General features: G+C 39.7%; 1 protein-coding gene across 2 annotated transcripts; it reads right to left on the bottom strand.

Annotated features, from left to right (window-relative positions):
• Positions 1-57: 57 nt before the first annotated feature.
• Positions 58-18,505, bottom strand: SMPD4 (sphingomyelin phosphodiesterase 4). 2 transcript variants are annotated; one of them, XM_062589886.1, is made up of 19 exons: positions 18,405-18,505; positions 18,039-18,125; positions 17,370-17,512; positions 17,145-17,220; positions 16,163-16,273; positions 15,479-15,529; positions 14,513-14,664; positions 13,123-13,255; positions 12,396-12,467; positions 8,663-8,752; positions 6,015-6,160; positions 5,499-5,589; positions 4,278-4,378; positions 3,815-3,978; positions 2,912-3,117; positions 2,077-2,310; positions 1,189-1,320; positions 902-1,030; positions 58-478 (listed from the first exon to the last, which is right to left on the bottom strand). In XM_062589886.1, exons 1-19 carry the CDS (start codon positions 18,441-18,443, stop codon positions 152-154), a joined length of 2,484 nt encoding a protein of 827 aa, XP_062445870.1. In that variant the 5' UTR covers positions 18,444-18,505; the 3' UTR covers positions 58-151. The 2 variants fall into 2 exon arrangements, with proteins under 2 accessions (XP_062445870.1, XP_062445871.1); XM_062589887.1 differs by lacking the exon at positions 8,663-8,752.
• Positions 18,506-18,777: the final 272 nt, after the last annotated feature.

The following is an 18,777-nucleotide window of genomic DNA, read 5'->3' on the forward strand; positions in this document are numbered from 1 at the left end:
TCTGTTTATAAAACCTGCTCAATTTTAATATTAAAAAAATACTTTAAGAAAGTCTGATACAGTAATTCAAATGTTTTACTTGCTGAACCCCAGACTGATTATCCTGAGAGTATTTACGTTACAAGTATAAGCTGTTAGAAGGAGAAAGAAACTAGTGTTGATGAGGTTTCCATCCTTCAGAGAAGAAAGTCATTAGTATGGCATAAAGAAAATATCCAAACAGGATAATGAACGTGCAACCTACTGGCCCAATGCAAAACCAGGATGCAATGAAATAGATCATTAGCAAGAAAATGAGAGTCCTGTAGCTAGCCAAAAACCTCAGACTGATTCTTGGTCCCCAGTTATGGCTTGTTCTGTCCTTCGGCATAGGAATATATCTTGTTTTCTGTGCAAGGTGGGGGTTGATAAGATGGTAGCGGCAAAGCCTGCCAATAAAATCCTCTCTGGAGCAAAGTACTTCCATCTGATCAGCAAACTGAGGTAAGAAAAGTTTAAACATTAGTATTTTACTGCAACTGATATTAAGAATTATTTTTGTGTGTGTGATTTATGGAATGAAGATAAAGGTAGAGGATTACAGTAGATAAATATATTTTAAAACAACTGCTTCAGTGCAGGCTTTCATCATTTCTATAGCATCTACAGGAAAAACACAATTCATCAAGCATAAAGAATACATTTAAAGTGTTCTTGACCAACACTTTCTTATTAAAAAGAAAAGCAGAGTAGGAAGAACAAGCACAGGTAGAGAAGCAGGCCCAATGTTATTAGGAAATATTTAATCACGCATCTAAACCACAATAAAGGACATAATTTGTTCTTGCACTAAGTGTCATATACTTGCAGGTGCAGTAAAGAACACTTAATACTACCAAAGGAGAATGAATGTTTTACTTACCCTTTGGTTAAGTGCTGAGGATAAACGGAATAGGAGACGAACAAGTGTAGCATTTTCATAGCTTCGGATGGGCTGAAGCTCAGTATCTCCTTGATACTGCACCTCAAATCTACGTAAGCCATTTATAATCTAGAAACAGGAAAACAAATTCCACATCTTGTAGCTCCCATTTGCTGCATTTATACTGGCACCCCTTAGCCCCAGAAATACTGCATTTTGGATGTAGGAGGACAACTTGTTTTCTGTGCACAGTCCAGGGTAGCAATATGGAAACTTTCTTCTCTCACCTGGTATCTGCCAAGGGGTGTAAGAATGAGCCCATCCTCACTTTCAATGCAGTCTGGAAGTTGTTTCTTTCCATTCTCATCCTGAGCTGTCCCACACTTCATCATCATCTGGGTCAGCTGGGCTTCGTTCAGCTGGTCAAGAACAACACAGTTCTAAAGCATGTGTTTGATCTGTCCCCTTCTTATATTCCATTTGTTCTCCTTTCACAAGTTCCTCAGCAGTTTAAGCCTTTGATAACATGGGTACTGAGAACTGCTCAAACAGCAGTTTGATTAGAAATCAGAAGGAGATGAAAATCATTGGATTTCTTGTCTGTGGTCATCCAAGCCCAGAGTGGAATTTTGTTCTCTATACCTTAACTGCTGGAGAGCTGTAAAACAGCTTCTCCTAGACCAATTCTGTGAGTGTGTCTAGGAGATAAATCAATCTCCTATTTTAACTACAGAAACAGCCAACTTGCAGTTTCTCCATTCATCCATGTCTGCAGTTATATGCTGTATTCTTAGAACTTTTTTAATTTAGAAGATACTGGACTGCTTTTAAAAGGTAAGCCATGCATTGCATATTTGCAAGCATGAGAACAGGCACAAGTTGAAAACCAGATTTGTTTTAAACTATACAGCTCAAAGGAGCAGTCACTTAAAACACCCTGGGCTTGATATTTAGAAATCCAGAGCATCTAGTTCCATCTATATAGAATGGGATTTTCAAGTGTTTGTGAGAAGTCAAGCTTAAAAGATTAAGCTCAACCTTGCTAGCAGGTCACTGGATGATTTCTGCCACACAGTACATCCCATAAAGTAAAACAGAGTGCTGTGGGAACATTTGAGGAATTCTGACTCTTGTTCATCTTGCCTCTTAAGAGTATTATGAGAGATGTTACATACCTTAAAGATTTGACACAAATATTCCAGTGCCTTCTCTAAATATTCATCTGTTTTTTTGATGCTGTCTTGCCCAATTTCATCAAGGTCATTGCCTGCATAGGAACCATTCATGTCAGATGGTGTAAATCTAAACCATGAAAAGAAGGACTGGCTAGCCAGTGTCTCTGCAGAATGGTCTGATATGGATTTTGCTGTCTGCTGGGCCTGACAAATTAGTTGAGCCAGTTTTAACACCTAAGCAAAACAAAACAAAAAGTAATTAAGTCCAGGACGTAAAGATAAAGGACCACTAGGCATCAATATAGGGATGAAATTCTGCCTTGATACCTGGCAGTCAGCAAACCCAGCAAATTCGCTCCATTAGTAAACACAGACTTTTGTTGGGACAATTAATTAGTTGGATTACTAGTAGGGCAGGGGTAGTTCTCTGCTGCTGAAATACTTAACTGAAGTGCTCTTAGCTTTTTCAGCTACTTTTTCTCCTGCTATTTTTACTTGGTTGGCTGCTGGGTAGAGATCAACACACAAATCAGAAATGCAGAGGAAACTACATGTTTGAGAAGAAATACTCACAACAGACCGTTCTAAGGGAGCAAGCCCTCACATTCACTTTTTTTTTTTTTGGGGGGGGGGGAGGGAAGCAAGTAGATTTTTTATGGCTATAGTGGATTGAGACCCCTCAGATTCCAAAAGTCACTGTCAGCAAGATTTTAAACAGACGGTAGTGCAGGGGATGATCTTTTTCACTCATTAATTCTAATAATACGGATGTTCAGGGTTGAGAAAGACCTATCAGAATAGAAAGGCTTGTGCAAGGAAATGTGTTGTTTCTTACCAAATTCCTGACTTCTGTGCCAAACATTTGTTTATACTGGAAGTCCTGTCCTTCCAGGCTGTAAACATGACTCTTCACCTTAAATGAGGCATCTGTAATAGTTGCAGGCCATGATGAGAAGAAGCTCCCACTGAGCGTGGGGGTCATAAAAAGTCGATGTTGACGATGGGGAATAACAAGTTCTGGCTCCAGGAATAACTGTTCTCCTAGAGTTTGAGAAAAGTAGTAACGATGATTACATAACATTTCTGTATTGGCTGGAGGATTGGCTATAAAGTATCTTATGGCTGCTAGGCAACTGCTTTTACAGAGGTAGGCTTCTCTGCCCTAGAGCTACCTTAATTATCTGTTTTTAATTTAATCCTGTTCTTACACAGCAAAAATGTTTTGCTAGGATTGGAATGCATTTAAATGCAGACCATACAGACAGCATTTCTAGCCCATAACTGGTTTTCAAGAAGGGCATTACACTCTCATGACACCAAAAACTTTGATACTTGCCAAATCTTGCATCTCCCAAACTTCCTGTATCCTAATTATTCTGAAGTGCATACTGGACTAGTTATTTTGCTAAGTATGGACATCTTCAGAGATTTAATAAATTTTATTTCTGAGCTAAATAACCAAGACAGACATATATAAAAAGTCTAACTTTACTGTAAATACCTAGCATACTTTAAAGAAAAATTGTAAAACGAAATATAAATGATGAAGGGAAAAAAACTGTAGACACATTAAATCGATACTACAAGCAGAAGCAAAGACACCCGAGCCTTTGAATGGCAGGACAGCAGGTAGAATGGGAGAGTAAGTCTGTTCATCTCAATGTTTCTGAAATGAGATACAGCCATTGAGAAGAAAGTACAAGATCAGACAGTGTAAAATGTGAAAATACCTATTTACCTTTCAGGATCATTTCCGCTAGGTTGGGCTGAGCGAAGACTTTGGCTACTCGGAACACCATAAGAGCATTTTTTGGACTGACCAAATCTGTTCGAAGAGCTCGATTCAGAAATCCTACAAACAGCTTGGTATACATAAGTAGGTTTTCTTGAATGAAGGCAGCCCTGTCAAAGTGAGTACAGGATTTCTGAGTATAGCTATTTAAATAATTGTATTTTGTTTTTTGCCAAGTAATTCATAAAAGGAATGTTTTAGACCATCCTCTGGAAAGGTGACCTGTTTGAACTGAGATAAAAGAATATTCCTCTTAAAACAAACCGCTGTGTCACAAGAAATAATCTCTGATCTTGTAGAGAAAAATAATTCAGGTTGGTGGATGCCTCCTAAAATCCTGCTGTTGTATTCAGGGTCTGCATAAGCTTGAGACATGGTTCAGTTTGCTCAGAGCTGTTCTTCTCCTTACCATTTCTCCGACACACTGCGAGGCAAGGGCTCTGCGCTTTGAGGTGGCTTTTCAGGAGCATACCTCCAAGGCTGCAAGTAACTTAACCACATCTCCAGAACCTAAGCAAAACCACACATAACAAACACGAGAGTATCAATATAGTTTGAAAAAGGAGAAAATGTAGTTTTTTTTTCTGATTTCATTTGATCCAAATGAGTATCATCTTAGTGACAACCAAAAGTCTTTAGCAGTAAAGCTCTCTGTAGTGACCCAAGTATCTTTTGATACCAAGATTTGAAAGAACTAACGCTGTATTCATTAGATCCAAGACGGATTTTTTATAGTACCCAAATGAGACAGAGCTCAAATAGCTACTATAAAAAGGAAACTTAGTGATTGCATCTAAGGTACGTTTAAAGTTTCACAGAATCACATAATTGGTAGGGTTGGAAGGGACTTCTGAAGAAGTCCCACCCCCCTGCTCAAGCAGGGTCACCTACACCATGTCAGACAGGGTTGCATCCAGACAGGTTTTGAATATCTCAAAGAAGGAGACTCCATGACGTCTCTGGGCAACATGTTCCAGTACTTTGTCACTCACAGTAAAGAAGTTCCTCCTTGTATTCAGGGAGAACTTTCTGTGGTTCAGTTTGTGCCCGATGACTCTTGTCCTGTCACATGCGACAACTGAAAAGAGTTTGGCTCTGGTGTGTTCAAGTACATAAGATGTTACACTGACAGCATTTCATCTGCCCCCTTGTGTCCCGAGTACCCACCGCACTGAGGAAATGAAGTCTTAATTGCACTGAAGCCAAGGAAAACTTTTTCACGGCCTCTGCAAAGATTTCTAGTGAAATCTTGTCCTGCATGTGTACTTCAAACACTGTGGTACCACCAACTAGCAGTCAGCAACATCTAGCCCTGGTACACTGCACTTTTAAACTCTTACTGTAAGGGTCATGGTCTGATACATTTCTCTTCCTGCTTGCAGGAGGTAGAATTTAGAGTATTTTACTATCATAAATTGATGTTGTATTACTCTTGTTTACAACATACTATATTAGGAAATTAGAAGCCATTTTCACAAGAGTCAGAAAAATCAGCCAACACCAAGTGTTGGCTGATGTCTATACATCTTCCTCCTCATGTTTAACAAGTATTCTTTTTAAAGACCAAGAAGTAACTGTTTACATAGCAATAGCTAACTAATTCTGACTGAGTACAGACTCAGATACTTACTGCTCTGAAAGAGGCATCCAGAGGCCAGTGGCCAAAACAGTGCTGCAGAAAGATGTAAAGTTTCTGCTGGACAAACCGAGGAATCACAACTCTGCAAACACATTCACACAGTTACATGTAGAAATAAGTAGAGAATTTTAAGAAAAATTTCCACAAATGTAAAAGGACCAACCTAAACTTGCTCTTTCTCAGCTAAAGCTACTTCTGACTATTGAATAACACCTCAAATGCATCTATAAAATTGTCCATTAACCTTGGCCAGAATCCTCTTGTATTGTTTTTTCTTTGACTTGTACCAACATACAAACTAACATAATAGCAAGACATTCCCTCTCCTGCTCATCATCCTCCATCTAATGCTCATGAGGAACATAATTCAGTAGCTCTTACATGCTTTCAATAACATACATCTGAATTTAGCTGTCAAAGCAACTTGACTTCAAACTCCCACTGAAATCAGAGTTTTCCCATGGAGAACACTTGTGTGTTCTATAGACAGGTCACTCATGTACCTACCTTTTAAACTCTTCTAGTGGGCTGGCTGTGTGGGAGTGGGCTGAAGGAGAGAGGGGCTCTGGTTTCAAGCTGTTGCTAAAAGCATGCAGGTGCTTCACAAGCAGTCTTACCACTAGCACGTGCTCTTCGGTGGGTTTAAATGATTCCTACATTCCAAGCAAAAGACAGAAAGACAATGAGTATTATATGCGAACTCACCAGGTAATAACTCAGAATAAATGATATTCTCAGATCAGAAATTCAAACACAAGAAGTGCCTCTGTTCTTTTTAAGCTCTTCACTGTATTTTGGTGCCTCCTGATTTTAAGTAGACTTGTTTCCCAAGACAACTTGTATCACTCTTCTGCCATTATCAGGTCACTAAGAAACAATGGTTTATTTCTGACAATGTGGTTGTGAGAAAAAGGGTTTACGTTTTTACCATTGCACTGAATTTCGCGCTAGCATTTGCTATGGATGAATATAGCAGAACAGAATAATCTGTGTAGATTTTAACTTAGCCCTTTTGGGGGGGGGGGAGGGAAGAAGCAAAGAAGCAGCATGCAGCATCTATCCTTTCATTACTATTTTAAGTTGACTGCTGTAGACAGCACAACAGATCTTTTGTTGTGCTCTTGGCTGGCTTTTTACTGAGCTCTCCTTTCTATGCTCATGCTAGTCTGCCTTGTAAGAAAAAAAGAATCCTAGAGAGTTGAAGTGGTGAGGAACCACTCTGATGTGGTTAACAGTGAGCTTGTGTACGGTGGAGCAGGGAGATGCATGAGGAAACAAAAAAGAAAAGAAAGCTAATTCTGTGTGCCCAACAACAGAACTGGTCTGCTGCCGTGTCTGGGGACAAAACATCCTGTAATCTGCTTTAGGAGTGAGTAGTGAAGTAACCTCAGTCTACTATCGAAGGCATATTTGAAGATTTCATTTATATTCTAAGTCTTACAGCACTCGTGTGTCTAGAAAGTCAAGAAGAATGTACATGAAACTAAAGACACAGCAGCAAGTACAATGGAAGATGCTGAAAGACTACTGGAGAGAAGCTGTGAGATGTTTTCAGGATGCCATGATGAAGCCATGCTGAGGTAAGGTTTTGAATATGACTCAGGGGCACTTGCAGGCATTTTTGTATAGAAAATTTCTGCTTCTTAAATCCATTGAACAGTATTTAATATATAGCTATACCACCGGAAACACTATCTCTTGTCAGCAATGCTTGAGTTAAAACAGATGTGTTTCTACATTCCTAATCAGGCCAGAAATCTAAGAAAAAAATTACTTCTGTGCTGTAAAGTTCTGTCCTAGAGAAGATTCAAGGCCTGACGACAGATCTCTTAATTTGGAAATGCAGCCAGATTCAAGACTCCTCTAAAGGCGAGGATACCCTGTCCTCAGTTTTATTGAGGTTGCTTGTATTCTTGACATGTCCCGGTAAGTCAGCATGTGAGAATGCTGAAAAGGGCATACATAAGATGGTAAATCTTTGAAAAATTATTTAGTCCTAGGATTTTAGATCAATATCTTCAAAAGCAGTTAGAGTGGTTGAATACCCTGCTGTAGGCCTTGAATTGTCATTTTCAAAGTTCCAGGCTTGTGAAAATTGGTGACACTTCAAGGTGTCTTTGGAACTTACAGAATCACCAGTAGCACTACTTCTGTGCATCATTTCATGTCACACTAATACTTTTTCAATTAATGATTCATATAATTTCTTCATAGTCTGGATTACCAGCATGATGAAGGTAGTTGTTTTATATTTAAAAGGTATTTTCCTCCCAGCTGTATTCACTGTCAAACCTTAGCTTACAGGATGCATGCAAACTTCTCTTTTTAAGATAGCTAATAGATAAACCTAATAGTAAAAAAGATTTTAAAGCAAGTAGTAGCTACTGTTTTCCTTTGTAAGAAGTACCTTGAGCTTTCACAATATGTTAAACAAAAGTAAAGTATTAAACAGCAGGAAAATTCCACCTTGTGTTAAATAAGAGCTTTACAGAACACATGCTCAGCCATCCCCTTTCCCAAAAGGGAGACCCAATGAATAAAGGGCTAAAGTAGGGAAAGAGGACCGAGCAATCTGTTCCAACAGGAATGCTTTTGCATGCACATTTCCTAAATAATCTGCAAGTGTACCACTTGTGTCCTTTTGCAAAGCTGAGCAGTCAAGTTCAGGCTGTCAATACAAATTTAGTACTATCCAATGACATGACTGGAGGAAACTAGATGTTACCTACCTTCATTGTAGGTGACAGTCATGCAAGTTCTGATCTTCTGTGCAAGTTTGTTTAAATGAGTAGTGTGTAAGAGGGCAGAAATCTGCCATCAGTGAAATCAGTTTTGGTGTCAAAAAAACTTTAGTATAGCTGATGCACAAACCTCATTTATGATGCATTAAAGAGATGCATCTCTGAAAATGGAGGTCTCAGTCCTCATAATATGCTAGTCTTTTAATCTTCTCCTCTGTAGGCTTCACTAGTATCTCTCAATAGCTGTTCTCACTGAAAGTTTAGTAAATCTCAATGCAGTGTTTTCATTCAAATTGTAAAATTACACCTTAGTTGTATAGCAGCTTTTTCTGCTAGCGCCAATTAATACACTTTGCAGATTATATGATGGAACAAGATTTTTAAAAAGGAAACAAAATGAAAAGATGGCAATACTTGGTATGCGTGGAGGGCCTGGTAGCTGGATTGGGCAGGACTACCGTGGTGTTTACTGGAGATACTGAGTCGGTAGTGGAGAACCTCCAGCTGAGTCAACAGAAACAAAAAAGGAAGAGGGGGAGGGGGAAAAGGAGAGAAGAGAGCAAGAGAAAAAAAAGTGAGAATGAGCCCAAGGAAGAAGGGTGGGGGAAAAATGAACGTCACAAATACAGTCAGGGACAACATATCACAATAACAACTGCAGCCACAGTATCCTCTTCTGATGTTCAGTAGCTGGATTCCACAGTTTTTTCATACTCTTTATCATCTTGAAAATATAACTGACATGATGTTGGGATGGGATCCCAATGAACCTGGGAGCAGGAGTCAAAGGGTAGCTGTAAGTGGGTGGGCTATTTTCTTTGCTACCTCCAGAGCAAGCAGTGCTAGAGCATAGTGAATATAAAGCTTTCATCAAATAAACTAGCCCAAATTCTCCATTTCAGAAGCTAACTGAACTGGAGAGAAAAGGGCTTACACACGATTTAGGTGAGGTTTTTTTTGGTTTGTTTGTTTTTTTAAATAATGGAGTAAAAAGCATTCATTTTTCTGGAAGCTTTTTCAATACTAATTTGAAAGCTTTGGCATACTCTTCCTGTAGTGCTAGAGAAGCAGGGTTTGTATGGGGAAGAAACTTAAATACTTTTTCTCCTCCTATTCCTTGGGAAGACAAAGGTTGGCTTTTTGTAATCACTGTGAGCCTCTCCAGTAACTTTTCAGTTTGGCAAAGTCCTCAGCCTTTCTACTTAAAGGCCATTGTGGAAGGTGGCAGGTCTTATGAAGAGCCTCAAAAGAGGAAATTGCTTCTACTATTAGGTAAGCATCATATGTATAAAAAGGCAAAGCTAGACCTAACATACACCGGTATACGCTGATACAAAAGCCTCTAGCCTTAACACTGAAATCCTGGAATCCACAGCCAGGTTTCTTGAATGGTAAGGTAAAAGAGTATTTTTATGACTACGTGGTGAACAGGATACTGTAGCAACAGTGACACATGTGTATGAAATTAATGAAAAAACAAAACAAAGGAATGTACACTACAGAGACACCTCCCCCCTTTTCCCTCTTGAATGAATACTGTCAGGCATCTAAACCAACTCTCCAGATCACACCTCTTCTGTCTTTGAACAGCTTCTACCTAATCTCCTCTAGTGCTGGTTTGGTATCTTTTGGTTCTATGATCTTAAAACAGTAGTAGCATTGTTCCTGCAAGCTCCCCAACAGCACATCTTCTGCTTCATAATCAACTCCCCTGCCACAGGAATCGGCAAGAGCCAGAAGTCTCATGGGTGTTCCACATGCAGTGCTGGGGTCTGTGTCACCTGGCATTGGAAGGGCAGCAAGCGTTATAAAATTGTATCAAAATTCTTTTTAAAGGTTCATTGTGATTACAGCAGAAGGGAATAGGAAAAGAGATGTTGCACACTTGGGCTCTGGAGCAACCAAGAAAGGGACAGCGAAGGGAAAGCGTAACAGAATGGGGAAACAGGAATTAATGGGGAGAACACTCAAACCCAGCATTGTAAATAGTGTCAACCTCAAGTTCACACCAGATCTAGGATGAATTCAAAGCAATAAAATAGAAAGGAGAGTATATCTTTTCAAAATAAGTTCTTTGCTATTCATTTCCTTTCCTCCCTTCTATTTCTAAAGAGAAGTCTATAATGAGATTAATTAGTTTTAAGATCTCTCATTTCTCAAGACACTTCACAGAAAGAAGTTGGATGTCTAGGATCTGTCTTGCCCATCAAGGCAAATAAGTCTGGCTGCTGGACAAAAAAAGAGCAAATTCTGTGGAACCTCATCCCACCCTCCAATACAGGTATGTGGCTGTTTTGACTCACTAATGGTCCAGCTCCTGGAATCACTGGTCACTACTTACTCCTCCTTCCAAATGGCAGCTTTCATGCATATAAAGCTAAATAGAATCAATTGAATCTGCATACTTATTAATCGTTTTAAGAATAAGGTTTATGGTGATCTTGGATTTCCAGTCAAGCAGTCATGTTAAAACGAAGGAATTGTATTTCTACATATTCTACTTCCTCATTTGAGCAACTAAGAAGCAAACTACCCTCCTTCAGCCCACTCTGCAACCAGTCTGCAAAGCTTAGTTTAAGCACCTACTGGCTAATGAAACAGTCCCATCCCCAACTCAATTGGAACATTTCCTCAATCCTCTTCCAAAAATATCCTTTGTCCCTTTCCGGATGTCATGGGGAGTTCCAGTTCCCTACTCATGCTTTCTAGCCCCAGAGAGCGAAGACATTTTTCTGCATGCCCATGATTATTTCTCGACAGGGATTAATGTAAAATATCATCAGGTGGCTGTGGCCTCAGTCCACTTCTCATATCTTAGAGAGGATCTTAGTTCTTTATAGTCATCAACTTCAAGCTCTACTTAGGGAATTCCACTGTAACTTTCATAGTCGTTGTCTAAACTGCTGCTCCCCTATGTTAGAAGAAAGCATCTGAGATATAGAGTGTGAACAGAGGAGAGAAATTTAAAGCAATTCGTTTTTTTCTGGTCTAAGCACAGCATTTCATGCACAGAGACTGGACAGACAGACAGAACAAAGTTACTTCAAGCAAAACCTTTCCATCACTGGTGCACAGCCATGCTACTGGGAGTCCCAAGTGGAGACTTTGCAACATTAGTGAGAGTTTGCAGTTTGACCTCAACTTTAAGATTAAAAGACAAAACCCACCACATTTCGGTTCTCCAATGTTCTTCCCCAACAAAAGCAAACATACGATGATATTTTATAGCCTGATGAAGTTACTGATCAGAACTTCTTAGACAATCAAATCTCATATTACTCTTTTGCCAGAGAATAAATCCTGGATAGCTTTTATTTTCTCTCCCTTTCTATAAAAGTCCCATTGTGACTCAGAGGGAATTCTGAGGACCAATACCTTCTCCTTCAAATTCCCTTTATATTTACAATGCTTTTGATCTTAGCCTCCCAAAAACACCTTATTAGTTTTTACTCGCAATTATGTCACTAAACAGGCCACCACAAATCGCTTGAAACATTGTATTATACAAGCTAGAACTTTTAAGATATTCCAAGCTTACATAGCTACAGAACTGCTTCTTACACCATTATGGTAAAAAGCAGTGTACTTTTAACGATGAGTATTTTGGAATATGAAACAACAAAAATGTATCATTCACTAGAAAACTAAAGGACAATTTAGTAATACTTCCTATTAATTTGGATTTATGCTATAAAATTGTTACAGATCTTAAAATATTACTTATCAGTACTCGACTAAGAGTTGCTATCACTGCCGAAAAATCAATTTTAGGTATTTTTAGCAGCCATGTTGTCTCCTTGTGGGATATAACACTATGTTTTATAGCAGGATCTTCCTAGTTATTAGTGCTTTGATTGTTAGGATTCAGGTTGTTGCGATCATCCCACAAACTCATCTTAAAAACAGAACAAAACAGAAACACCACAACTCTTGCAATGAAAGCAAGGCTGGATGATGCAAACACTTATTCACAACGTATTTCATAACTGGGCATTAGCAGTTTTGCCATACTCATGTAGATACTCTGAAAAGTTATTTCTTTCCTTTGGACTAATCTACTAAAAAATTCTCAATAAAATAGGAATTAACCCCAGCATTAAGAATTCAACAATCAGCTGACATTCATGAATGAAGTACAAGCTATTACCTTGACATGAGGAGACTGCATTTTCTGATACATTTCCAGTGAATAATGGTGAAGCCACATTTCAACAAAGATCTGCAAAACAAATATTTTTCTCAGCTAGGGAAAAAGAAATGATGCAGGACCTGTTAGTCACAGATCAGATGAAAAGAAGCCCATGATTTTTAATTTAAAAGCTGAGCTGTACTTGCAAAGAGGCATCTATTCAGATATGTTTCAGGGTGTAATCAGATCAATGCAAATGACTGAGTCAGCAAACTGTTAGCACTTGCTTAAGTTTAATAACTCATTTCAGCAACATGGCAGGAACCGTTTCAGAAGAATGGTTAAGTCCAGATACTCCTTTGCTGTCCCCCAGTGCTGAACAGAAGCAAATTCTCTGCAGTCAAACCTTGCTTACAGCACAGAATTCATGAAAGATTAAAAAAGAATCAAGCTTTAGATAGAAATGCATCTCTGAAAAGAAATATTCAGAAACATTGAGGTCAGTTGTTAAAATATTCAGTATCATAAAAAGACATCAAGTGTCTATGTTAAAACTTAACAATTTCACTACAATTTAACAGTTTCACAATATTTCTGTTATATTAACAGAAAACAACTGCACGGCTCAATTCCAAAAACAAGCTACAGCAAAGTAACTATTTGTCTTTGATTTAAAAAGAGATGCCTCATTAGTAGCAAGAAACGTTTGGGTTTTTTTCCTTGCCTTAACCTATATCCGACTCACCTGCAGCAGTGTTTCTGATCTCCAAATCTCCTGGGAAGCTGGGTCAGCATTCACAGAAGGCTGATGGGCAATGTGCCGCTTCAGCAAACTAGTGTGGTGCATGCCATAGGAAGTGAAAGGCACTGCTGGAGACCTTTAGGGAGAAATGAATGGAAATACTTAAGTCACTAAGCTTCAGCAAAGGAAAAGATATCATGACTTTATAATCTTGAAAACAATCTTTAAAAAGTAAAGCTGAATAGCTGTTTACACATTTTAAACTTTTGCACCATGTTGTAATTAGCAGTCACTTTAAATATAAACAAATACTTTATTATTCATGCTGCTTTGAACCAGCTTATGCAGACCTGATGTTACATTCAGCAATGTACCATTTTTTTACTTTCTCCTTTTCAGTTTTCTTTTCCTCCAATGTTCATGGTTCACCTGATCTGTATTTTCCTACATTATACCCTTAAGGTTCAGAGACTATGGAAAACGGTATTTGAAAAGCATTGAGATGCATCATATAACATTATTGCTATATATTTTTACATTAGTATAAGAATTGCTAATACTGATAACTATTATAGAGTAAAAAAAAGCTATTTTGTATTGTCTGTTTCACACACGAAGTAAAAAAATGGGCATTTGTTGGATAATTTTCACTTCAACTTTATGGCTTTATTTATATACAGAAGTCATTTAGAGCTTCTGTACCTGATCATAAATCTTCCACCCTCTTCCTTCCAGTTGTAGCTAAATACATTGACCTATCACCATACAAAGTGTTGTCTGAAATGGGGAGATCTCATGATTTTATTACTAATGTATGTCCTGGCTTTTCACATGAGGCAATTATGAACTAAGAAACCTATGAGCACAGCAAATCCATTGACATGGCCCTTACTACAACTCAAAGAAGTGCAAAATAGGTTGAGAGCATAAAGCAATTACGGACAGCAGCTTCAAAGCTGAAACAAAATGACCAACGGCCAAGCTGTCTGGCTTTGTAGCAACATTAATGAACACACAAGTTTTGTTTTTAACAGTGTCAGTAGATACAGCCAGTGCTATCTTCACCTCATTTATTTCTGATGATAAAAACTACTTTTGACTATAGTCAGACTTGTTGTACTGCAGTTGCAAGGCCCAAAATACAACTGAAGTTGCTGAATTGATGAATTTTTGTTGCTATGCCTATCTTTTCTGCTCCAATGATAGTTACCTTTCAAATGAAATCTTTATGGTAACATTAATATAAAATCTTATTTTTGTAATTATGTAACAAGTACACATAGACTACAAACAGTAAGTACATTTGTTTTCTTCTTGTTAGAAATTCAGTTCTGGCAAGCCAGATTTTGTAAGCAGTGCTCCCCTAGTCTGCCTCTGGTACTATAGTCATTACCTGGGAGTAGGGGAAGGGATGGCTCCCCCAGGATTGGAAGAAGGTAGAGGAAGGACGCTTCCTTCTGTAGGTAGGAAACACTTCAGGTAAGTGTCCACCAAGATGAAATAAGCGCTGTTGGAAGGGCTGACATGATGAGTGATAGGTGAGTTCTGAAACAGATACGCACAGGACATTCTCAGGCTTATACACCTCTTACTCTTAAGCCACCACTAGGGATTGTCTATTGTGTCATTGCAGAAGTTATAAGATGAAATTCCACACTGCATTTTTCAGACTTGAAAATTTATGAGTTATTGCCAAGACTTAATAGAAGCACTGTCTATGTCATGAGGCGCTATACTTCTGGCAACAAGTAAGTTTTGCTCACTCATCCTCAAACTACAAAATGCCCTGACAAGGGTAAGAAATTTTAGTTACAGTTGTTTGAAGGCACTGTGTTAACATTAACACAATCTGGCCCTGTTTAATATAAATAAGCAGAAGTCCCAAGGTTATTATGGGTGACTACATCAGAGACACTTTGGAGCAAAGGTATAGTAACTACCTGTAGCAGCTAACTGCAAGAGAAAAGTTGCTGTAGTGGTGAACGTAAGCAAGTATGAGAAGAGTGCAGCGTTATGTGGCACTGGCAGCAGAAGCAAGAGGAACCAAATAACCTGACATCATAGCACACAGTGTGATTACGACTGAATAAATGGTGTTACTGGAGGGAGGGGAAAGGAACCCATTTGGTGTCCATTGCCTGCTCCATTTTGGTATGTGGTTGGACAGACTGCTTACTGATGTGTTTAAGATAGGCACGTTGCCATCATGTTAGTGTTATATTGTCTCCTTAGGGAACTGAATCAAAGCAATAACAATTTTCTGAAGGTACAGATAAAACAGCTGTTAATTCAATTAAGCTGGGTGGCACCTCAGAAAGGCTAGCAGTATTTTCAGGAAAAAACTGTGAAAGATATTTACCTTCTGTGTAATCAAACTAATTGCAAAGTAAAACATGTAATATTCAAATGGATCTGGAAGAACAGAGTCAAGGATCAGATATAAATCCAGGTACAGCTGCTAGATATCCAGGGATGCTGACTGGACACTAAATTGTGGTTTTGTCAATGCTAAATTAACTTGTTATAATTTAACAGCAAACCTAGCTTTGACTTTTTCACCTTCCAGCTGACAACCATATTTTGGTAAAATTTAGGTTTCATCTATGAGGCGGAGTGCATTTGTATTACTCTTCTTGGCACATTAAATTATCTCAAACTGAAACCAATACAGCTGCAGCTTGACCGCTTCAAACAAGTATGCTAGCTACAGTGTTACCATGCCCTTTGGCTTTTTCTATCATATTACATAAATGAAGAGTAGTTCAAAACCTAGAATGTGTAGAATATGACATACAGACCCTACTGAAGTCATCAGGAGTTTTGCTGTTGACTTTAGTAAAGCCAGAAGTTCTCCCACAACAGTTTATAGATAAAGATGACAAACTAATTTTTCACTGGAATCTAAATATTCCTACCAATGATTAGTCCAAACTCTATAGCACCAGTGATTTACTACAGACATGTAATAAATATACAACAGAAATGCTTCTTGATCTCTCAATTTGAGATTTAAAAGGCATTAAATTCCAACTGTTAAAAGGATATTAAGAGCCAAATTCAAGCCTAAACCACCAGATGAAGGAAACTGGACTTTGTTGTGGTATAAGGAGCATTCTGGTAGGACTTGCTCTTGTATTGAAGCCTTCACGGGACCCTGAAAGACAGAGTAATGAAATGTCAAGCAGGCTACTCAGAATACTTGCAGAGTTTGTTTTCAGATAGCGAAGTTCTGCTGCATTCCAAAATTCTGGGATCATATCAATATTCAGATCAGAGGGAGTTTACTCCATTGCAGTTATTTGTGCAAATGAATATTCTTTTGATAACTGCTGACTTTCTCACTGAAAATTAGTATTCCAATTTAAGACAAAAAGAAGTCTTCACCAAGACTTTTTCAGTACAGTGGAATCGGCAGGAGGCTGGTGATCACCTGAGAACTTTGTTCAGGTAACTGAGCTGTGGAACAGTGACTGCCTTAAGTGATGTCTCCATGGCTTAGACTGTAAAACTATCTCAGTCAATTTCTAGACAGCAGGTATCTAGCAGCAAAAGAAACACAGTGAAACAACTCTGCAGATAAACAGTTTTGTATGGCCATGAAATGTTATGCTTTGTGTTAAGACAGCAGTTAGTCTTCAGACACATGGGCACAATGCATTGCAAGGGATGGCACTGCTCCCGGATGAGCATGGAAAACTATTTTTAATCCTGCAACTATTAGTAACCAAAATAAAGCACAGTATTTTCTCTGGGGACAGAATGAGAATTACAGTGCATGTTTCTTGACTGAACAGTACAAACATCCAGCCAGTAATTTCACATGCAAACAGCCACCATCTCTTTAAAATTTTAAGACAAGGAATTCTCCTCTTCTAGCAGCTTTTTAAAGAAAGGAGCATGCTACAAACTTAAAGCAGACAGAATATAAAACAAGGCCTATACTGAATCTTGTGCATGAAATGCATACATTCCAGTAGGTCCAAAACCAACTTCATTCTCTCTTTAAATTTCTTCCAGTTACTCACTGGAAGATAGGAGACTGGGAAATCATATCTGTACTCTTCCGCCTGGAGTTTGTAAACCAGCTTCATCATTGGGCCACTGTAAACAAGCATCAGAAAAAAATCCATGGTAAGCACCCTCTATTTTCTCACTTCTGTGAATGTGTATTTGCAGTAAGGGAAGAAGGTCGAAAGCTATTTGTTTATTCATGATATGTTTTCAACTTATGCTGGAATCAATGGGTTTACCTGGGATCTAGGAAATCCAAAGCCACAGAATATTCAGTAGGGTTTGTTCTTCCTTGCAAACAGCGAAGATTCCAACCTACGATGATGCCATCCAGGCTACCAAAAATGCTCTCCACCAACCATGGGAAGATACCATGCAGTTCCTTTAAGGAAAACGGACACAAAGAGCTAATCTTTTGTTAATGTATACAGTTCTTCACTTGAACCACCTCTACTGCAGATACTAGAATGTACAAAGATACTATCTGCCACCTATTAACAACAGAGGATTAGTTACTACTGTTCCCAGATTATCACTGTGCAGAGCTTCCATTAGAAGCAATTTATTACACTATGCCAGTTACATGAAGCCTATCCTGACTTCTAATCCCACTAAGGTTGCAATGACATTAATTGGCACTGCATTCAGCTTTGTGCCTCACTCACAACAGCAGTTTTCCTTGTAGGCTGAAACTGAAAAGTATGAATTGAAATACAGTTGATTGAAACAATTTTTTAATAGTGGGAAAGTTTTGTAACTTTTGGCAAATATTGTGTTCATACTGTTACAGCTAAGGTCCTCAGAACTTTGATAAAATAAGTAGTTAAAGAAACTGTGATATTAGAAAAATAATAATTCCACTGAGATGTGCAGCACAGTAAGTTTCTGAAAAGACAGCAGCTGTTTACCTTGGCAGGAAACTCCTCAATGACTGTCTCCAGCTCGTGGCATCTCTGGACAAACGGTTTGTTTACACAATCTGCCTTCAAAGTGGCCTGTGGTGAACAATAAGAGAAATCAGATCACACTGCCAGGAAGGATGTTCATCGAGGTTGTGGCACAAAACCCCTTAACTACGCTGCTTTTCCAGCAGAGCACTTCCACGAGCACTGCTGCACTCGCGGATGCCGACTACGTCGCCAGCCCCGGTGAGAGTCACCGGCTTCGCCACCTCGGAGGCTCGGGAGGCTCCCGGCTGCCCCAGCCCAAGCGGGCCCTTAGCAGCCAACTCCGGGCTGAGCCGGGCGGCGGCTCCCGGCCGCGGCGCCACTCACCAGCAGGAAGCTGGGCTGCTGCAGGTGCGGAGCGGCCATTCCGCCGCTGCCGGGACCCGCCGCGCGGGAAGAGCCCTCGGCGCGCCGCGGCCCGCCGGCCTCCCCCCACCCGCGCCGCGCCGCGCCGCGCCGCCGCCTCCTAACGGCCGCCGCCGCCTCCTAACGGCCGCCTGGGGCCGGCGCGGCCGTTGCGCGTCAGCGCTGCCGGCGGCGCGCGCCGGTGACGCCGCTGCGCGGCTGCGGCGGCGGCTCGCGCGAGCGCCGCTGTTGCCATGGCGGCGGGGCCGGGCCCTGCGGGAGCTGTTTGGAGCGCGGGCTTCCTCCGACCCCGGGCCGAGGCGGCCGTGGAATGGGGTGGAGGACGGAAATCAGA

This window comes from Rhea pennata, chromosome 17 (assembly GCF_028389875.1).
Source record: "Rhea pennata isolate bPtePen1 chromosome 17, bPtePen1.pri, whole genome shotgun sequence".
Taxonomy (NCBI): Eukaryota; Metazoa; Chordata; class Aves; order Rheiformes; family Rheidae; genus Rhea; species Rhea pennata.

What these genes read in the sequence shown, in the direction of transcription:
- SMPD4 (XM_062589886.1), bottom strand. Translation starts at nt 18,443, where the DNA reads ATGGCCGCTCCGCACCTGCAGCAGCCCAGCTTCCTGCTG. An exon ending in TCCCAGTCTCCTATCTTCCA is followed by an intron (nt 16,274 to 17,144) that starts GTGAGTAACTGG and finishes TCTGTCTTTCAG; the next exon opens with GGTCCCGTGAAGGCTTCAAT. An exon ending in ATTTGTGTCAAATCTTTAAG is followed by an intron (nt 1,321 to 2,076) that starts GTATGTAACATC and finishes GTTCTTGACCAG; the next exon opens with CTGAACGAAGCCCAGCTGAC.